The sequence below is a fragment of the Bombyx mori genome, chromosome 5 (assembly GCF_030269925.1).
Source record: "Bombyx mori chromosome 5, ASM3026992v2".
Classification (NCBI taxonomy): domain Eukaryota; kingdom Metazoa; phylum Arthropoda; class Insecta; order Lepidoptera; family Bombycidae; genus Bombyx; species Bombyx mori.
This window is the reverse complement of record NC_085111.1, coordinates 10,725,486-10,747,591: the sequence shown is the minus strand read 5'-3', so window position 1 is coordinate 10,747,591 and position 22,106 is coordinate 10,725,486. Positions and strand designations below refer to the sequence as shown.

At 38.3% G+C, this 22,106-nt stretch overlaps 1 protein-coding gene across 1 annotated transcript; it reads right to left on the bottom strand.

Annotated features, from left to right (window-relative positions):
* Positions 1-419: 419 nt before the first annotated feature.
* On the bottom strand, positions 420-16,875 carry LOC101742026 (GPI ethanolamine phosphate transferase 1). The gene is made up of 12 exons (XM_004930099.5): positions 16,517-16,875; positions 15,982-16,437; positions 15,778-15,908; positions 12,196-12,395; positions 11,226-11,721; positions 10,963-11,138; positions 10,653-10,840; positions 6,199-6,425; positions 4,410-4,603; positions 4,204-4,305; positions 3,131-3,322; positions 420-2,326 (listed from the first exon to the last, which is right to left on the bottom strand). Exons 1-12 carry the CDS (start codon positions 16,711-16,713, stop codon positions 2,081-2,083), a joined length of 2,805 nt encoding a protein of 934 aa, XP_004930156.1. The 5' UTR covers positions 16,714-16,875; the 3' UTR covers positions 420-2,080.
* Between the last annotated feature and the right edge of the window lie 5,231 nt (positions 16,876-22,106).

The window sequence follows — 22,106 nt, the reverse complement described above, 5'->3', positions numbered from 1 at the left end:
CTCAGTCAGGAGAGGTGGGTTTATAATAATAAAAAACCTTCCGCCTGCGGACGACCCTTAATAGAACAAGGACAGTCGCTCCGCCTCCGGTTTGAAATCGTTATCCACCGAGTTCTGGCGCGCTCTCAGCAGTTTGACGTTATGAACTAAGTGTTACGTTTAACTCTACGACGAGTAAGGTACAACGGCATAGAGTCGATCAGATATATCCGTCAGTAAGTCCCTAGGGCGTCGGCCGTCATTAGCTTTTACTGTTACGGGTCAGGTATCATTGTAACATTGACTTCATATACCTACTTACGGATAGGTTCAAAACCAAGACTGCTGCAGAGATCCAAATTCCAAACATTTATTCACCGTTTAACCTTTGTCAAACCAATGTATGTTATGTGAAAAAAGTATAACTGACATACAATATATAAATTAAAAATTCGATTTTATTAGTGAACTCCTCATAAAAGAACAAATTTCAGTCTTAAAAAAATGACCAGATAGTGGACAATTTTATAACATTCGTATCGTTGATTTTGAAACAAACTGGGAATTTATCTTATTAGTAACTAGGTATAACTATGTCATCTGAGAGATTATTGAAAACGACATTAAAATAAGGTTATTGATAATGTAATAAACACTACAATATAATAATTTATAAAACCACCGGTACTTTCACCATCCCGACAGGAGCCCTCTTTTTCGATATAGCGAAGGCGTTCGACAAAGTCTGGCACAACGATTTGATATACAAACTGTATAACATGGGGAGTGCCAGACAGACTCGTGCTCATCATACGAGACTACTTGTCGAACCGTTCGTTCCGATATCGAGTCGAGGGAACGCGCTCCCGCCCCCGTCACGTCACAGCCGGAGTCCCGCAAGGCTCTGCTCTCTCCCCGTTACTGTTCAGTTTGTATATCCATGATATACCCCGGCCTCCGGAGACCCATCTGGCGCTCTTCGCCGATGACACGGCAATCTACTACTCGTGTAGAAAGAAGGCGTTGCTTCATCGGCGACTTCAGACTGCAGCTACCACCATGGGACAGTGGTTCCGGAAGTGGCGCATCGACATCAACCCCACGAAAAGCACAGTGGTGCTCTTCAAAAGGGGTCGCCCTCCGAACACCACGTTGAGCATCCCACTCCCGACTAGGCGTGTCGACACCTCCGCCTCCGCCATTCGCCCATTCACGATGTACGACCAGCCCATACCGTGGGCCCAGAAGGTCATTAGGCGTCACCCTCGAAAGAAGGATGACATTCCGCCCCCATATAAAGACGGTACGCGACCGTGCCGCCTTCATTCTAGGACGTCTCTACCCGATGATATGCAGGCGAAGTAAAATGTCCCTTAGAAATAAGGTGACACTATTGCATACGCCCCGTCATGACCTATGCAAGTGTAGTGTTCGCTCATGCGGCCCGCACTCATCTAAAATCATTTCAAATTATTCAATCCCGTTTTTGCAGGATAGTCGTCGGAGCCCCGTGGTTCGTCAGGAACGTCGACCTCCATGACGACCTGGACTTAGAGTCCACCAGTAAGTATATGCAGTCGGCGTCGATGCGCCACTTCGATAAAGCGGCACGACACGAGAACCCTCTCATCGTGGCCGCCGGTAACTACATTACCGATCCTGCGGAAAGAATGGAAAGCAGTCGACGTCGCCCAAAACACGTCATCTCGGATCTTCCCGATCCACTAACGGTGCTTTTAGGTACCTCAAACACCGGTCACCGTTCCCGTCGAACCCGTCGCTTGCGACGAAGGGCTCGACGGGTAAATTAACCCTCAGACACAGCCCATTGAGTTTCTCGCCGGATCTTCTCAGTGGGTCGCGTTTCCGATCCGGTGGTAGATTCTGCGAAGCACGGCTCTTGCTAGGGTTCGTGTTAGCAAAGTCGTCAGTACTAGTCGTCGTACTAGTTAAGGTTACGCTGGAATAGCCTCTCAAAGCTACCAGCTTAGGTAGGAAAAAAAGGTACTTTCAATCTTACAATAACGATCACAGCAATTAAATTAAACAAAAATTAATTAGTATCTAAAGAAACTTACTCGAAATAAAACAAAGTTTACATCTAAACGCTTTTTTTTCGTTTCTCTAGAATTTGATTGGCAAAGTTATAAATGCTGAAATCCGTCATGGTTTTCGCAATTTGATTTATTAGCACAATGAACAAGGTTATAACTTGTACGATTACGAACTGTGATATTGAAGTTCCAATTTCCAGCCAGCTCCCATTATTCCGCACATAAAATAATAATTGGAGTCCCATTATGTTTGAATATATAAGAACTATTATATTCAAACAGCCAAGTGGTGCCTGCAACACAAATAAGTGGAAACATTATTATTTTAACACAATTTTGCTGGTTAACAGCACACGATTTCTAACGATATTTGTAGCTAACAATAGTAACAAAAATAAACCTATAAAATAAAATCAATTTATCTGGGGCTACTTAGGGCAGTTCATTTGAATATAAGGCTTTCGGGATACATCCCGATGTAAAAAATTATAAATATAATAGATGATATTCCATTCCCGAACAGAACTGCTCGACCAATTACTTTTTGCCCTTAACAGAACATATTGGTGTGTTATTAGTGATCCTATTTGTTGTATCAGTAAACCAATTGTTAGGTACATCAGCTTACGGCCCATCTTGTGTAAAATGGTTAGCAGGTGAGGCCAGATTAATTACAGCTGTATTGCGTAACTTTCTGTTGGCCCCTCCAACAGAAACACACAAATGTTTTTGACTTTTTGAAAGACAAATACTGATACCGATACTAGGAATGTATTAGTGTACCAGTGAAGCTAGAGGTAAATAACTGAACAAATAGGTACAGGATCCTTTAGACTAAATATGAGTCCATATTGCATCTCAGAAATTGCTTAATAGTTTCGTCACGTTCATTAAAGACCTGCTAATTACGAACAGGGTTTAATTTCGTTTTAAAAGATTTCATTTTTATCTCATATACCCGGGTGCTGCAGGCACAGCAGTTTTTCTAAACAGCTTTCCATGAAATCCACCTGGGATTTCAAGCAGCTTAAAATTAAATGTTGCCTACGCCAATTAATACAGTTAGCTGAATTCTTCGTCAACAACGAAATACTCACCTTAGTGACAAACTGTACGGCTCTAAAGGCACAGCCGACGATTAAAAATGGTGACAACGTTTTCATCAAGATCAATGTGGTAATCAAAAATGGTTGAAATGATGTTATAAAACAAGTCACCCATCTCAATTCGAATGAATTCAATGATGCTATATTTCCTGTACCGAAAAATGCTAAAATAATGTAAAGTACCTAGTTACATATTAAGGAAATAAATAGGATACATATACTTTAAAATATTCTCAAAATAATTAACACCCACCGAAAAAATTTTGCTGTTTCAAAAATAAAATATCAAATTTCAACTATCACTGTACGTACGGCTATCTTTTTTTCAAACCTTGATATACGAGTATACACATTTTCCGAGGTTTTCAAAGAAGCCATTGATAATTTGTCAAGAATGTTCGTAAAATCATAAAACCAAAAATTATCATTTGCTAAAATATCTACTATTGCAATTTTTTTTATTCCTTATATGGGTCGACGAGCTCACAGCCCACTTGGTGTTAAGTGGTTACTGGAGCCCATGGACATCTACAAATGCGCCACCCACCTTGAGATTTAAGTTCTAAGATCTCAGTATAGTTACAACGGCTGCCCCACCCTTCAAGCCGAAACGCATTACTGCTTCAGGGCAGAAATAGACAGGGCGGTGGTACCCACCCGCGCGGACTCACAAGAGGTCCTACCATCAGCGCTACTGCGTTATATTCCAATTTTTCTCGAATAGGTACCTACAATTCCCGAGCCATAGATTATATAGACATAGATCACAATTCAAGGATTGGCATCGATACCCTATAATGTTCTATTGTTGATACTATTCCAATCCAATATTAATTAACTCGACTAACAACGATTTGACTGTAGCGTGTTTTGCGGATGCCAGGTCAGGCGGACCGTTAGCTTGTTTTCTAGGAAAGCAATAAAAATGACCAAATAATACCTTGTTGTTCAGCGTAATTTCTAAGGGTCGCAACTTGTGTCTTGAAAACAGTGGATTTAGACATGGAGGACCTTTGTCGAATTATTTGATGATAATATTTTAGACGCAATTTTGTAAAGGATACGAAAAAGAAAGCTCTTCTAAAGTCTTGACTAGTAATACTCCTTTCGATCTGAAGACCAATTTTTTCTTCATTTGTGTCTTCAATAAACGCGCAGTCAATTATCTGTGCAGTTGAATTTATGTTATTTATTTATTTAAGTTCATATGACAATGTACTAAACAGTTTCCAATCTACAATATACTTGTAGTTTCAAACTAATCAAATACCTTTACGTCCTTCACGTGAAGAAGTCTAAATTCAATAAAAACCCAGCTCATTACGTTTATAATGAGTGCAACCATGAACAGACCTTCATGCGAAACTGACATCAAAAGATAGAAATTTATAAGTCCCGTATTTATCGCCATCAATCGACACATTAATCTTCTAGAAAACAGGAAAGGCATGATCAATGAGGTCACTGAAAAAATAAGACATAATTATGAAGGACACGTAAAAAATGATAAACTTATTCATAAGTAAATAGGTAACGATACTTTTAAGGTTTTATCTCGCGTTTCTAATGCTTTACAGTTTCCAGTCACGGACGACTCAGGATGAAAAGTCAGTAGGAAACGTGAGATTAAACCGTAAAGTCGTCGTGGCCTAAAGGATAAGACGTCCGGTGCATTCGTGTTGAAGCGATGCACCGGTGTTCGAATCCCACAGGCGGGTACCAATTTTTCTAATGAAATATGTACTCAACAAATGTTCACGATTGACTTCCACGGTGAAGGAATAACATCGTGTAGTAAAAATCAAGCCCGAAAAATTATAATTTGCGTAATCACTGGTGGTAGGACCTCTTGTGAGTTCGCACTGGTAGGTACCACCATCCCGCCCAGTTCTGCCGTGAAGCAGTAATACGTTTCGGTTTGAAGGGTGGGTGAAGCAGTAATACGTTTCGGTTTGAAGGGTGGGGTAGCCGTTGTAACTATACTGAGACCTTAGAACTTATATCTCAAGGTGGGTGGCGCATCTACGTTGTAGATGTTTTTTTGTTTTTTTTTTTTATGATTGAAGGATTACTGGTGGCCCGGAGGCCTTTCCAGTTTCACCAGGAAAGGTGGGCGAGCAAAGGCTCAGCCAGGAGGGGTGGGATTTACTAACAGCTACCCGAGCGCCTCCGAAGGAGACCTAACAGCTCAAGAGTAGTTGCTTCGCGAATGAATCTACTACCGGATCGGAATCGCGACCCGCTGAGAAGATCCGGCGAGAAACTCAGCGAGCTGATTCATGGGTTAGGTTGCACGGCGAACTCTTTGTCGAGTTCGACGAGTACGGTTACCGAGGTCCCTAAGCCTGCTCCTAGTGTTAGAGCTGAAGGCGTCTAATGCAAAAGTTATTGGATCTGATGGATCCGTAAGGACGTGTCTAGGGCGTCAACGGTGACTGGCTCCTGCGTGATCAGGATTCGGGGAGTATCGGCCTTATCGAAGTACCGTTCCGACGCTGACTTCATGTATTTCTGGATAGATTCGAGGCCCAGGTCGTCGTGTAGGTCAACGTTCCTCACGAACCACGGAGCTCCAACGGCTAACCTGCAAAAGCGGGATTGTAGAGATTGGAAGGTGTCTATGTGTGTGCGGGCCGCGTGAGCGAACACCAAACTCGCGTAAGTCATGACGGGCGTTGTAGATGTCTAAGGGCTCCAGTAACCACTTAACACCAGGTGGGCTGTGAGCTCGTCAAGTCATCTAAGCAATAAAAAAAAATTAATTTCTGTCTTCGATACGCGATAACCGAATAGAATATCCAATGCCTATATATATCTTTATATATATATTTCTTCTGTGCGTGTGTTTATCACTTAACTGCTCCTAAACGGCTGGACCGATTTTAATGAAATATTCTGTGTACCTTCAGGTGGATTCGCGAATGGTTTAGATTTACAAATCAGCAGCTGCAGTCGGTATCTAGATTATCTATCTTTCCTAGAAATAATTTATATGGCAAAACAACGTTTGCCGGGCCAGCTAATAATTATTTAGAAAGTTGTTGAATCAATTTCCTCACCTGCTACAATCCAAGCTTCCGTCTGATAGAAAGCTGATACGGGTGTGCCTTGTTCAAACCGTTTAGACTGCACGTAAATGTTATGACACGAAATAAGTAATAACAATATTTGTATCGAGAACAAATACATTTCCCTTTGTTTCTCAACCTTATTGTAACGGAACGGCATCAGTATCTTGTAAATGAATATTGTTATCACGAATATCCAAAGCACGCCGGCAGCAATACTGAAATAACAATACATTTAAAAGTGGATAATATGTTAAACAAACGTCATCTTTTTAGAGAGAGAGAGAGAGAGAGTATTCTTTATTGTACACCAAAAAAACAAATAAACAGTGCGATACATTAAAAACAAAAAGTACAATTGGCGGTCTTATCGCTAAAAGCGATCTCTTCCAGACAACCATCAGGTGGACAAGAATCATTTGGAAACGAACTACGCGCGGTGTACCATTCCAGTGAAATACATATACATATATGTACACATACATATACACATACATATCTCCGTAAATATATATACAATTAATACAAAGTATTATAATATAATAATAATTATTAAAAATAAAAAATAAATAAAAATTAAATAAATTTTGCTTCTTTACACATAAATAAGAATAAGCAATTTACATATAAAATATACTTAAAATACCTTTGAAACATATACAATTTAAGTAGATACCAATTTCAGAAATCTACCCTATCACATATTAAATCGGTTGACTAATATTTAAAAAATGTTCCTTAATGAGGCGTTTGAAAGAATTTAATGTTTCAGCATGTCGTATACGTACCGGGAGAGCATTCCACAAACGAATAGCTTGAACAGTAAAGGAATGATCGTAGAACCTTGTCGAATGCACTGGCATCATTAGTTGCATGTTGTCTGTTGATCTCAGGGATATGGTATGTGTATCACGGATAAACTCAAAGCGTCTTTTGAGATAAGAAGGAGAAGAAGGATTAAATAGAACAGTATAGAGCAAAGAAAGAATATGAGCATTCCGACGAAGGCGAATTGGCAGCCACTTGAGCTTAGCGCGAAATTCTGAGACGTGATCATATTTTCGTAAGCCAAATATAAATCTTAAACAGAAATTTTGAAGACGCTCTAGTTTATTTAATTGTGCTTCAGTGAGATCGAGATAGCTAACATCAGCATAATCAAGGATGGGGAGAAGAAGAGATTGTGCAAGCGCAGTCTTGGTGGCAGTAGGGAGAAAATTTCGCAGACGTCTTAAGGATCCTGCAGCCGCATAAATCTTTCGACAAGTTTCTTTAATTTGTGCATCCCATGACATATGCCTATCTACAAAGATACCCAAGTTTCTCACCTTATCACTAACTGGTATTTGAACTCCATCAATTGAAATTGGGGGAATTCGCGTCCAATCAACTGTCGCAAGCCTTCTAGGTGCACCGACAATAATGACCTGAGTTTTTGTCGGATTTATTTGCAGCCCATAAGATTTACTCCAATTTGTTATACTAAGTAAGTCATTATTTACTTTGGTGCAAGCAAGAGGCAATTCTTCCACCGGGGCTTGCGTATAAAGCTGGAGATCGTCTGCATACAAGTGGTAGGAGGAAATGAGATGGTTGGAGACAGAATTAATATATATCGCGAAGAGCAATGGAGATAAAACGCCACCCTGCGGAACACCCACGCATGTGTCACACCACGAAGAAAAATTATCTTCGATGCGAACACGCTGCCGGCGACCAGACAGGTAACTACGAAACCAATCAACTACGGATGGAGATGTGTTAAGAGAGCCAAGTGTAGCAAGGAGAATGTCAATATCAACGGTGTTGAAAGCATTACTAAAATCAAGCAATGCAAGCACCGTCAACATTCCCCTCTCCATGCCGAGCCTAATATCATCCGTGATATTTACCAATGCAGTCGTAGTACTGTGACCAGGACGGAAACCAGATTGGAAGGGATTTAAGAGATTATTTTCATAAAGGAATTCACTCAGCTGTGCATGAATAAGCCGTTCTAAAACCTTGGATAGGAAAGATAAGATGGATATAGGACGATACTCGGAAAATGATTTGGGATTAGGCTTTTTAGGCAGAGGTGTAATTTGCGCGTCCTTCCAGGCAAAGGGAAAGGTACCATTACTCAAAGAGTAATTCATGATATGCGTAATTACAGGAAGGATTTCATCAAGGATTGGTAGGATCATATTTCGGCTCAAATTGTCAGCACCGACTGCATTAGAAGTAATAGATAAGATGCTCTTCTTAACACCACAAGCCGTTAAGTGATTGAAAATAAACGGTGAAAAATCCGGGGTCGGGAGATTTGAAAGAGAGTTCATTGTATTCGATTTAACTGTCACATTAAAATTGGACGAAGTTGAAAAATGTAAATTTAATGCATTTAAATTCACGCCAGAAGGGTGTATCACATGACGTGTCTTTCCAATCCCCAAAGTTCTAAGAAATTTCCAGACCTTCACCGGATCTCCATTTTCTACAGAAGTATGAATATGTTGGCGTTGAGCATCCCTACACATCCTGTTGCAGCGATTTCGAATCTGCATGTAATTATTACGATTCTCAACTGTAGGTATTCTCTTGAACCTTGCCTTGGATGCTGCTTTTTTAGATAATAATATTTTGAGTTCCTCCGTGAGCCAAGGCGAGGGTAAATGCTTAAGCCTTACCGGTCGGATCGGTGCATGTTTATCGTATAGTTCTGTTAAAAGTGTTGTAAGGAGCTTAACCTTTTCGTCACAGTCGTCACATGCAAATAAGGGGTCCCAGTCAATACCACTAGCATCTTCACGAAGGTTATCCAGGTCTATACCACCAAAATTGCGTTGCAAGAGGATTCTAGATTTGGCCTTGGGGGGGCGAATCTTATAAGAAAGGAAAAGTAAATCGTGGTAAGAAAACGCATCGGCTGAGCACTGTCCGTGTTTAGCGACGTGATCTCGAGAGCTAATCAAAATTAGGTCAAATTTTTAATACGCTTTTATTAGCTTCAGACGTATGTATGTTAGTATGTAACGGAATCTTTCAACATAATTTTGACCCCCTTCAAAACGTCGGATTAACTCGAAATTTGGCATACTTATTAAGGACCGATGACAATTCAATATTTAAAAAATTTGAATAAATTGAGATTCAACTAAAATATGAAAAATAAATAATAGTTTATAAAAACAAAAAAAATACGCTTTCATAGAAAATCCAACTAAAAAGTAGAAAATAAATTTTAATTAAAAATAGTGTAAAAAATAATGATTTTATTGTGAAAAAGCGTGGGGGTGCTTTTCAGGATATTATCAAAATAACCCTTCTACTTATATCTGTCCATAAAAAAATTATAACTACTAATACAATGCACCCCACGCTTTTTTTTACAATAAAATCATTTTTTCTTACACTATTTTTAATTCAAATTTATTTTCTATTGTTTAGTTGGATTTTCTATAAAAGCGTATTTTTTTTAGTTTTTTTAAACTATTATTTATTATGTTATTAAAACTTTATTTATTGAAGTTTCTTTTGAAAATGAGAAGATGGTATAGCGTAAAAGTTAACTCAAATTTGTATGCAGTTGGAACAGCGTCCTTAGCGGCAAACGTAGCCAAACGTTCCAACTTCATATAAATTTGAGTTAACTTTTACGCTATCGAGAACGTTAACTAACTCGCACTAAGCACACTGGTAACCCTCCTATAACACAGTAGATACGTTTCTACAAAGTCCCGTGTTGTGTGAAACCGCGTTATATGAGACTAGAAGCCAGTAAAAAAAAGAGAGTAATCTTTCGGAATGAAACATCTCAATATATCTATATGTTTTTACCTATTATTATAATTAAAAATTAACCAGTAATATTTCGGTATTTTCATATATCATGTGTACATAGTGCATAATGTCATTTTCGAAATAATTTTAAACAAAAATCTCGTTATCGTGTTATATAAATACCGAGTCATAAAAGGGTTTTGGGGAATTTATTCTTTTTGTGTTAACATGGCAGCGTGTTGTAAAACACCGTGTTATAAAAGGGTTACCTGTGTTTACGAACTTAGTCATGCCAATTAGAAAATCCGCATAATCGATCTTACTTAAACAGAAAAAAATAATCCTGTATCTTATATTATATAGAGTTTTTAACTATCAAAACAAAACACAGTATGATGTGATCCATGTTTCTTATGACTTATGATTTATTTTTCTAGCTTCATCCACGTCTAGTCATATTTTATATTTTAGATAAAGAATCAGAACAGGACAAGACATTTGACAAAGCTTTTACATGATGGCAATGGTTCCGATAACCACTTAAAATCGGATTCGCTGTAAGTTCGTCTGAAGAACCAAAAAAATAGTTTTTTTTAATTCCATCCAAAAGCATCCCACCAAACTACCATGGGGTACCCAATAAAATATCCAAAAAAATAATTAAAACACTATAAAATACTCACACTAATGAAATAACCACATTTTTTCCCACAACAGGCATGAACGAAAAAATGCTAAGTAGCAGAGATCCACCTGACCAGATCAACAACACTGGATTAGTTAAATGATATTTTGTTGATGACATGAATGGCCACAGAGCCATACCTAGTAATGGTAAGCTCAACATCCAGCGGTAGGTAAATGATAAACCCTAAAAGGCATTACAAAATTGTTAGTTAACTTGCTTAATAAAATAGATAAATCACTACCAAAGCCATGCTGCTGCTATAATATTCAAGTGAAAAAAATCAAATAAGAATTTTCTTGACTAACCATTGCTATGCTCCCTAATCCATAACAAACAATTTGTAATAGCACTGATGTCAGTTCTTTGTCCCTTTTAATTTTTTTGTATATTTGAAACCAAACTTCCATTGATAACATCGCATACCACCACAAGGCAGTGGGCATCAGAAAATATACAAAATATTGTACTGGCAAACTTTGCACTGAAATCATATAAATATATTATATATATGTTGTAGTGAAGAAATCTGTTTCAACAAGAACGCTTGAAAATAATCAAAAACAATTACCATAAACTATGTATATGGAAAATCCAAAAATAATTAAGAAAATAATATTAATAGACTGCTTGACTAGAATTTTAGTTCCCCTTACACAACTAGCTGTACACGTATCTGCATGTGTATGAATCTTTTGTTCAGATAATAATTTCAATAAATAAACAATCCATCCCATAAATGATAAAGTAACTAGAATAAGAAGTGGTTTTTGATAATAATCATTATAGTATCTCAATCCTCTTAAACTCAATTGCATGATTTCTTCACTGCATATAATTAACTTTTCATATTCTCCTTTAATTAACAATGTTTCTGCAAAATTTATTATTTCCTCGTATTTTTTCTTGGTCAGTGGTTCATAAGGTTTGTAAAGCATTGATATGGCATTTGATTCAACATCATGTCTCTTCTTATCGTATTGTGCAGCTATTTGTCTACTATTACCATAAACTGCTTTAGCTTTATTAGCCAGTGTCATGTTCAATAAATCAGTCTTCACTTGACCCTGAAATAGTTAATGTAATAGAAAACTTTACTTTTCATTTATATCTCTTTATAAATATTACGAAATATTTTTTATGCAGTTCTGAGGAATTGTTCGAGATGATACCGTCATCTCGTTTTTACCATCGCACTGCCTGCCAGCGGAGTAGAGTTCATCCATACTACCTGGAGCCACCGAGAGTTCATCCATACTACCTGGAGCCACCGCGGTCATCCACAGTGCGTTGTCAGAGGTCTTTTTTACCACGGCTATGGAATGAGCTCCCCTCTACGGTGTTTCCCGAGCGCTATGACATTTCCTTCTTCAAACGAGGCTTGTGGAGAGTATTAAGCGGTAGGCAGCGACTTGGCTCTGCCCTTGGCATTGCTGAAGTCCATGGGCGACGGTAACCACTCACCATCGGGTAAGCCGTATGCTCGTCTGCCTACAAGGGCGATAAAAAAATAAAAAAGTTTAAGTAATAAATTAACTTACCAAAGAATTGACAGGAACCGGTATAGAGATAAACGTTGCCATTATTGGTGCCAAATCTATTTGGTTAATATCAAATCTATGCTCTGAAGACATAAGCAGAGTTTCAGAGTCCGGTCTAGTTTCATTAACTTGGTTCACACCAGAGCCCCACAACACATAGGGCGTCTCCGTTTCATAATTATCGCCTGCACCATGTGATCCTGGAATTTTAATAGTTTACTCATTTTACCTCCATGTACAGTAAAAATGGAAAGTATTCAGAATAATTCGTTATTTCCGCTTTTTTGTACATAATACTAAAAAACGGTAAAAGGGCAGTCTTATTTTCTATCAGCAACCTCTTTCGGAAAATCACTCCGAGAAATAATAATTATGTTATTTAATTATTGATTATACACACATTTTATATGTAAAGACATCAAATTGAAATTTTTAAAGTACCCTTCAACGGTTAACTCACTGAGCCGTCGATAGATCGACTTTCTATGAATGCGCGTAAAGTGCGGAGAGTCAGAATACCGACTATTGCGCAGTTTGTCGCAAAGTCGCTTTCTCTGTCCCTATATCCCTATGATCTTTAAAACTACGCAACAGATTTTGATGCGGTTTTTTTAATAGATAGAGTGATTGAAGAGGAAGTTTTAAATGTATAATAACATCCATTAAATAGTGGAGAAATCAATAATAAATTGCAGTTTCCGAAGCGAAGCAAGGGCGGGTCGCTAGAAACATATATAATCGAATAGCATTCTCAAATGTGCAAACCCGTGCAGGTTTGATAGCTGAGGGGGAAAAACATCTATATTGTGTATTGTGCGGTGTGTGGGTATACAAACTAGAATTAAAATTCATAGATTATACATACATATTTTGGTTGGCAACTTTCTAGATCACTAAAATAAGATTTTTGAGCAAGGTTTATTATTTATTTCTGTATGTTTTAATAATAAACGTAAGTCATAACTACGCGGAGTGTAAATGTGTAATTTAAAAAGGGTACATTAAAGAGGTCTTATTTACAGTTTATTTATTTGCGTTTTCACTATTAACGCGTTTAAAAATTGCGTACCTGTATTCGCGACTAAACATTTATTTATTGCTGTATCCAGTCGGTATGATAATTCGGATTGGGTACTCGGGTAGCGTCGGTAGCCTTTGAGTACCACTGGCACATGCTGAAACGGATTTTACAAACGGGCAACCGAATGGAATAAGACGTAACGTAATAAAAGTAAAACAAAACAAACTCTATTGCCGTTGTGCTCAGAGTTCGTTACCAAACGCGACCATCGCCCCCAAACACCCTCTTTGATCAACTAATACCTTGGGCCGGAGCCGCGTCCATACTCAGTAGATTCTCCGATCATCTGCCTGGAAGTAAATTGTCCCTAAATAATGAGGTGACATTCTAAAATTTGCATACGTACGATCATGACATATAGTGTAGTGATCGCATACGCGACACACACCCACACTTTACATTCCCGTCTTTCCTTGGATTACCGTCAGAGCGCCGTGGTATGTAAAGTATGTAGACCTTCACAACAAACTTGATTTAGAACTAATTCTTAAGTTTTTGAATACAGCGTCAGAACATTTCTTCGAAAAAGCGGTGCGGCACTATAACCTTCTTTTCGTAACTGCCGCAAACTACATTCCCAACCAAGAAAACGGGAAGGCGAATCGCCGTCGCCCCAAACATGTTTGATTGTGGAACACTTAAACGACGAAGGGAAGATCTTCCAACGAGCGGGTATTATTGCTCGGTAGATCGACGCGACGCGACGGTCCGCGAATGTTGTTGTTTGGAACTTGTATATATGAAATTATCTTGAAAATGTCGTAAGCGAGATTCAGGCATCTGTCAAATATCTTGTGTTGTATGATGGCTACCCGCCACATCACTCCCCAGCGTTTTTTTTTTTTTTTTAGAAAGTTGTGGTCAAATTGAGATTGCTACCGTCACATGTTCTCTCAGATCTTCACTTACTCTCGGTGCTTGTAGGCATTTAAAACACCGCTCACTATTCTGGTAGAACTTGAAGAGTTGAGCGTGAATTTACACACACACACACAACCAAATGAGTTTCTCGCCACATCTTCTCAATGCCAGTATAGCCCGTCGAGAGTACTGGCAGACAGGTAGACAAAAAAATCGTAGTGTCCTATTGTTTTACCTTGTGATGCCTTTTTTTATCAAATAAGAAATTGCTTTTTTTTGCATTTGCAGGCAGATAAGCATGCTGTCCACCTGATAGTAAATGGTTACCGTCGCTCATGGACGTCAGCAATTCCAGGGGCAGAGCCAAGCCGCTGCGTAACATTAAGTACTCTCCACAAGCCTCGTTTGATGAAGGAAATGTCCTAGCGCTCGGAAAACACCGTCGAGGAGAGTTCAGCCGGATGGTACGTGGCAGAAAAGATATTTGAACAGAAATGCAATGTTGATGAAGGCAGCGGCTCCAGATAATGTAGATGATCTCTGCTCCGGTGGCGGGAGGTGTGATGGTAAAAAGTAGATGAGGGAATAATCTCGAATTCATTAATCAGAGCATTCCCCATGGACCATATGGTACAAAACATAGAGAACCGAGATCCCGCCGTAGATCCAGAGGTGCCAAGCAATCTGCAAGAACAGGACTGTCGATGGTCCGAGCAGCCCGTTTCTGTATGGAGTCAAATGGAAATAGCTGGTATTTGGGAGCCCCGGCACAGAAGTGGGAGTAGTACTGTAAAACGCAAGTTTTTGACCAGGCGTGAAATACCGCTTCGCTCTGTTGAGCACTTCCAGACTTGGAGGCTATTTTGGCTTTACCTTTCAAAAGACTCAGATACTAAACATCGCTCGAAACATCGACCCTCCGAATTCCTATACTCGCAGAATGCTGCAGGGATGCTCCTTGAAATTGCGTCGCCATAACAAAAGGGTCCTTCTTCGCAGTGAACTTCAAAGTGTTGGTTCCCCATTTATAATGTGAGTAAAAGCAAATAAAAAAATGTTTTGTCAAGAAAAAAGATAATCAAACCACTTCAAGAAAAGTATCAATAATTCATTGTGTATTCTCAAACACATATAACACTCTTTTAGTGTTATTATAGCAACTGCCATTTATCTGATCTGATTTAATTTATCTGTCTTAAATTATTTTTTGTTTTGGTATCTTGAACTTGGCTCTGAGCATATGTATACACTATAATCACACAAATATTACAACCCAACACGCATATTTTCTGCCACATTTATGGAACTTATCATACATGAGTAAGGAGATTATACTAAACTCAGTCAAGTTTTAGAAAGTTTAACACACTACTTACATAGCAGTTTTACGGTATAGTAGACAAAATCCTGAAAAAACTAATAACAACTTATAGATATTTCGGATCTTTAAGGTTCAGATAACATCGTTCAGATCACTGGTCTACAAAGAAGTTATACCTCCTTACTGGAAGATTTTCACTTTATCACCAAACAATTCAATTGAGACTTAAGCATCATTTCACAAAGACCAATTTTAAACTAAACAATAACGAAAAGAATCATATCAAGATGTTGTTTTTAAAATTATAATTTTACCATACCCCAGTCTGTCATTCCATGATCTGAAGTCATAAGAAATGTAGTTTTTCCATCATCATTATAAAATGTATTTATCACTCCTTCTATAATTTTGATACCTTCATCAACAAATCTAAGTGTTGTTAAAAAGTTCCTGCAGAATAGAAGAAATTAAAGTATAAATTTGTAATAAAATAGGTAAATTGTTTACTTTACTTTAATCCTACCTTGTTTGAGGTTTGTGTGTGTGACCAGATGTATCAGTTCCTAGTAAGTGCAAGAAAAATACTATTTTATTTTTCTTCAATTTAGCAAGAAGATTTACATCCTCTTCAGCATTCTGAAAGAATTCTTTTACATTTCTAAATACCCAATCATCTAATAGAGTTGTATTCTTATAAGTGCTGAAGCTCTGAGAATAGGGGTTAAAATCATTTGTATAAATATGATCACCAACATGGTCTTTGGTAAATATATTAATGATATCATAGGCACCCCAACACCAAGTGAACTGTGATTGGTTGAATACAGAATCAAAATCAACTGGGTTTTCTTTCCACCCCTTTACAACAGCTGAAGGATCTTCATAAAAGCCGGCTGCAATAGCCACATGACCGGGCCTAGACTCTGTAGGAACTTGAGTTCTAGATATACCCCATCTTCCTTTAGAATTTGCTACAGACCTAAAATTAGTTAATTTAAATTTTTACAACAATATTTGAAATATCTAAGAGATTAGATTGTTTCTTTTGATGAACATACCTTAAGAATGGCATAGTGGTATGATTTACAAAAGATTCTGCACGTAAACCATCAACAACGAACAAAACAAGACGATCGGCAACAGCATCGTGAATGGGTTTTATAGGATGAATGTTTTTCACAATTGGAGATTTAAAATATATATCAAAAATAGAGAATAAAAATGCAATATGTACAAAAATCCTCAATAGAAACATCGCTTTGCAATTTGCAGTTCTTAAAAAGTTGCGATTACACCTATATAATTATTTCATTGATAAATTAAATCATTAATATTGCATTATCAGGTATAGTCGGATTTTTTATTAGACGAAGTCAACTTAGTCAACTGACGTTTACTGTGTTGTCAGTTTTTAATAAAATTGCCTCGATACTCGATTGTCTAGTGAATAGTTCGTGTGCCGCAACGGCGGATCCAGGGGGGGGGTCATGGGGGTCATGACCACCCCCCTGAGCTAGTTCCAGGACTTGAACTAACTTGGACTAATTGAAGAACATCATGATTTATTTATTATCTATTGTTATCAAAATTAAATTATAAGTTCTTAACTTGCCCACGACTATGTGACCCTGGCGCCAAAGCTGGATCCGCCCTTGGTGTGCCGAAATGCTGATATCGGGTACGGGGTTCGAATTTTAGTCGTGCTTTGTACATACCAACGAGTTTTCGACGATTATGTTCCTAGAGTATCTACCTATACTGAATACCGAGTGTTTTAAACATTAAGGAAAACATTGCGAGGAAACTTGTAAGACTGTTCTATTGTCAATACATCATATAGTTAAAACTATAGATGTATAAAATATAACAATTATAGGTAGGTAATGGAAATAAAAAAAGACTGATTGTAGTTACATACTACTAGTAACATATATTGGAGCACTTTAATACAATTTTATTGTAAAATAGAAATAATATTCTTTTATAGTTTGAAATGATTAACTCTTCACACTCATTGTTCATTCATGTGATTGAACGAGAACTGAACGCATCATTATTACTTTAAATATAGCAACATTATTTTACAAAGTGACATTAGCTACTGTCAGCTGGCTTCGCCTAACACCGGTCACTCACATGCGCACGAATACGCAAACCCACAAGTGTAGGACGACGACATTTGCGAATGATTATGCAAAGTTTTCGCTGCATTCGTGGTTTTCCAAGCTGTGTCGGTTTTTTAACAGACATCAAAGCGCGCGAACCTCGAACCTTCGCGTAGTCTCCCACACATTCGCTTGCCCAGTTGCGCCGACGATTGCGAATGTAACGGATGTATACTATACGCCATTTTCATAGTTCGTGACGTCTACTGTGTAGCGTATCTTCATCAAAAGAAATCCCATAAAAACAGCATGGCTGTTAATGATGTCTGGGAAAGAATTAAAAACTCATTTTCTCTTCAATGTTCTATTGACGAATTAAAAAGGAGGAGAAATTCGTGAGACATTCGTAAACAAGTGTAGGAGGAAGCGCAAACGGGTTCGCAAATTGAGTATGCGAACCCATTTGCACAGCCGCTAGATTTGCGAATGAATGTTTGACGGCCCTTCACATGCGCGCAAATATTCGTACATTGTACGAGTGGCCGGCATAATTTAAATACGATTATAGGTACGGTATGGTATCAATATGGTATGGTAATATTAAGACATTGTTTTGATTACTATTTTAAATGGTAAAATGTTGTTTTGATAAATATCACAAAAAATGTAGGGTACACTCCGTAACGCCAGAGTATAAAATGGCGGTACGTGGACAGAGTCGTTTCATTCCGTGTCAGAAAGTCAGTCAGTCGGTGTCAAACAGTCAGTCAGTCCGTGTCAGGCAGTCATTCCGTGTCAGACAGTCAGTCATTCCGTGTTAGACAGTCAGTCCGTCTCAGTCTGTCAGTCAGTCCGTCTCAGTCTGTCAGTCGGTCAGTTGAAACGAAACTGACGGTTTACCCTGTCATTGTGAAAATTGTTTGTTGAGAGCTTCAATAACGATTATTCAAAATGTTTTATTGACTTTTATTGCAATAAACTGAGTTCAACCGAACACGAGTGATGACGGAAACTACCGCTCAGCCATCACTGGCGCGCCGTCATATATAAATATTTTTTATATATATTTTATTATGAAATATGATATTATGAAATGAAACGAAGCTGATTAATATGAAAGATGGCATGGCTTGAAATGAAATGAATTGAAATAAGATGAGATAATACGATACGGGATATCTTTATGAAAAATTATAATATAGAGTGAAATTAAACCCTGTCCTGGTGAAACTGGAAAGGCCTCCGGGCCACCAGTAATCCTTCAATCATAAAAAATAAAGTGAAATGAAATGGAGAATTTGAGACATTAATCAACTGGGATGAAATTAAATGAAATGAGATGATATGGGATGAAATATAATCTCAATAGAATGGTGGTCATTTACTGAGATTTTTGCGGTGGACTTTTTGGAGGATCCTAAGAAGTTACGTCCAGCGGCTTTGTTTCATTTTCCCACATTTGTGCACTTTCACAGATACTAAACAGTTAAACCACCGTTATTACAAATTTAAACCCGAAGAAACACTAAATAGACAAAATAAAACAAATCACACAACTTCACTCCTCGCGTTCCCGCCTTTTTTTTTCCTACCTAAGCTGATAGCCTTGAGAGGCTATTTCAGCGGAACCTTAACTAGTAGGTGAGCTCACGGGGCTCAAACTTGAGGACGTTGCTAACACGAACCCTAGCAAGAGCCGTGCTTCGCAGAATCTACCACCGGATCGGAAACTCGAACCACTGAGAAGATCCGGCGAGAAACTCAGTGGGCTGTGTCTGAGGGTTAATTTACTCGTCGAGCCCTTCGTTGCAAGCGACGGGTTCGACGAGAACGGTGACCGGTGCTTGAGGTACCTAAAAGCACCGTTAGTGGATCGGGAGGATCCGAGATGACGTGTTTGGGGCAACGTCGACTGCTTTCCATTCTTTCCGCAGGATCGGGAATGTAGTTACCGGCGGCCACGATGAGAGGGTTCTCGTGACGTGCCGCTTTATCGAAGTGGCGCATCGACGCTGACTGTAAATACTTACTGATGGACTCTAAGTTCAGGTCGTCGTGGAGGTCGACGTTCCTGACGAACCACGGGGCTCCGACGGCTATCCTGCAAAAACGGGATTGTATGACTTGAAATGATTTTAGGTGAGTGCGGGCCGCGTAAGTGAACACTACACTTGCATAGGTCATGACGAGGCATATGCAAGTTTTGTAGAGTGTCACCTTATTTCTAAGGGACATTTTACTTCGCCTGCATATCATCGGGTAGAGACGTCCTAGTATGAAGGCGGCACGGTCGCGTACCGTCTTTATATTATTATGGGGGCGGAATGTCATCCTTCTGTCGAGGTGTCACCTAAGTATTAAGTATTTGACTTTCGGGGCCCACGGTATGGGCTGGTCGTACATCGTGATTGGGCGAATGGCGGAGGCGGAGGTGTCGACGCGCCTAGTCGGGAGAGTTTCCGCCAAAAAGTCCAGGCTAACATTTCTCAAATATTTAGCACAGATTAGTATGATAGTTACTATTTATGGTAAAGACTAATGACAAATATTATGTGTATTATCTATGCTAGTTTACTTAATTATTTATTTTTTATTGCTTAGATGGGTAGACGAGCTCACAGCCCACCTGGTGTTAAATGGCTACTCGAGCCCATAGACATCTACAACGTAAATGCGCCATCCACCTTGAGATATAAGTTCTGAGGTCTCAGTATGGTTACAACGGATGCTCCACCCTTTAAACCAAAACGCATTATTGCTTCACGGCAGAAATAGGCAGGGTGGTGGTATCTACCCGTGGGGCCTCACAAGAGGTCCTACCACCAGTAAATTGTATAAAACAGTGTAAATAAACTATATTGTGTATTAGTAAATGTATATATAGGCCCTGACAGTTACAAAATAAACTGACCCTTGTAAATATTCCAATAAAAAGTGAGTGATACGATATATACTGAGCTAAATGATCTAGACGAAGAAATGAATTGATTGAAAGATCAATCAATTGAATTGGATCACTGAGCTAGTGAGCCAAATGAGTCATATGTCTTTAGAGCGAAATGATATGTATCTATCTTTTTAGCTCAGTGATACATTTTGCGCATCACTACTAGTAGTTATTTGCAGTGTGTAGGGCAAATTAATGCAAATCTACTGTAATTACAGTGCACCTGGCATCACTGGTCTAAAGGGTGGTTCATAGATTATACACTTATAATATATTTGAGTTAAGGAATGCGTTTCTTAAGCGAGTGTTAAAAATCTCATTTTCACTAATTTTATAGTTTTTCTTCAACTGCCTAAAAAAATCAAGCCGGCTATCAGGCTCAGCCTGGGAGAACTTTCTTTAGCAAGAGTAGGTAGTGCTTCGCTAAATCTACCACTGTCTAGAATCTACCGAATCTAGAAATGAATCATGGGTCTACACTCTACAGGTTAGGTTGCATGATGAACTCTTTGTCGCATTCGACGACAAGAAATCGGTGGAATGCCCAAAAACACCGAAAGTAGATCGGAAGTAGTCGACAAGATAACTTTTGTACAATGGCGGCTAGCTTTGCCCATTGTCTGGATCAGATATGTAATTAGAGGCGGCTAAGTTAAGAGGTCATAGTGTTATTGTGTTGCGCTATTTTTTCAAATAAATATCTTTCACATAGACGTCAGAATTGCCTTTTCAATAACTTTTCTTATTAAGGTTCTAATGTAAGGCATTCGCTCGCGCCAGACGAATGTATAATTATTGTTGAGCCTCTAAAACCCTGGAACTAAATTGAGTTTAAGAATTTTAGTAATTATTCGCTTAATCTATAGATAATACAATTACTATTTAGGTCCAGTGATCGCATTATTTTTATTAATTCGATTCATCAATTCATTCGATTTATGCTTTATCACAGCATTTCACAGATAGTTGTAAGCTCGTTTTATGTATTAGATTTTCTCTTTACATTTTATCTAAATTCGTGAACACTAACCGGTTTTCTACTTGTTTAGTTTTAGTCCATTTAGGAAGGCAACGAAAATATAGGTGACAGTTTTTTTTTGATTTCTCAGAATAGATTTACTTCAGCGTTGTCTGGCATGTAAAAAGATGCCGTCATGCAAGATCTAAGTTAGTTAATGGAAAGAAAATGAAGTAGATTATAAGAAAATAGTAGATAAAAATTTTAAATAAATAACGGTGTATAACGTTTAAATTGCAATACCAAAAAAAGTTTCTTGAAATCCGATGGAAATAGGATGATATGAGATAACTTGACTGATTAACAAATTTCATGAACATTAAGCCACATTTTAGTTGACAGAAGCATGTAGGTACAACTAGCAATGTTTAGATTAGAAACTCAATATAAATTAATGTAGTTTCTGTTATTAGCGTGTTTCTACCGCTGTATTGCTCTATTTCATTTATGACTTAAATAGTTAACCGTTACCCTCAATAATTTGAATAATAAAAAAATGTTGGGAATTTACTGTGAGTTCAAATTCAAATGCAACATGCATTAGCAGGATTTGTGACGATTCGACGAGAGTTAAACAG

Coding starts and splice junctions, on each gene's coding strand:
- LOC101742026 (XM_004930099.5), bottom strand. CDS start 16,713: ATGTTTCTATTGAGGATTTTTGTACATATTGCATTTTTATTCTCTATT. Junction 11,139..11,225: donor TTCCATATACATAGTTTATG/GTAATTGTTTTT, acceptor ATATGATTTCAG/TGCAAAGTTTGCCAGTACAA. Junction 4,604..6,198: donor GGAAGCTTGGATTGTAGCAG/GTGAGGAAATTG, acceptor TTATTTTTTCAG/TGACCTCATTGATCATGCCT.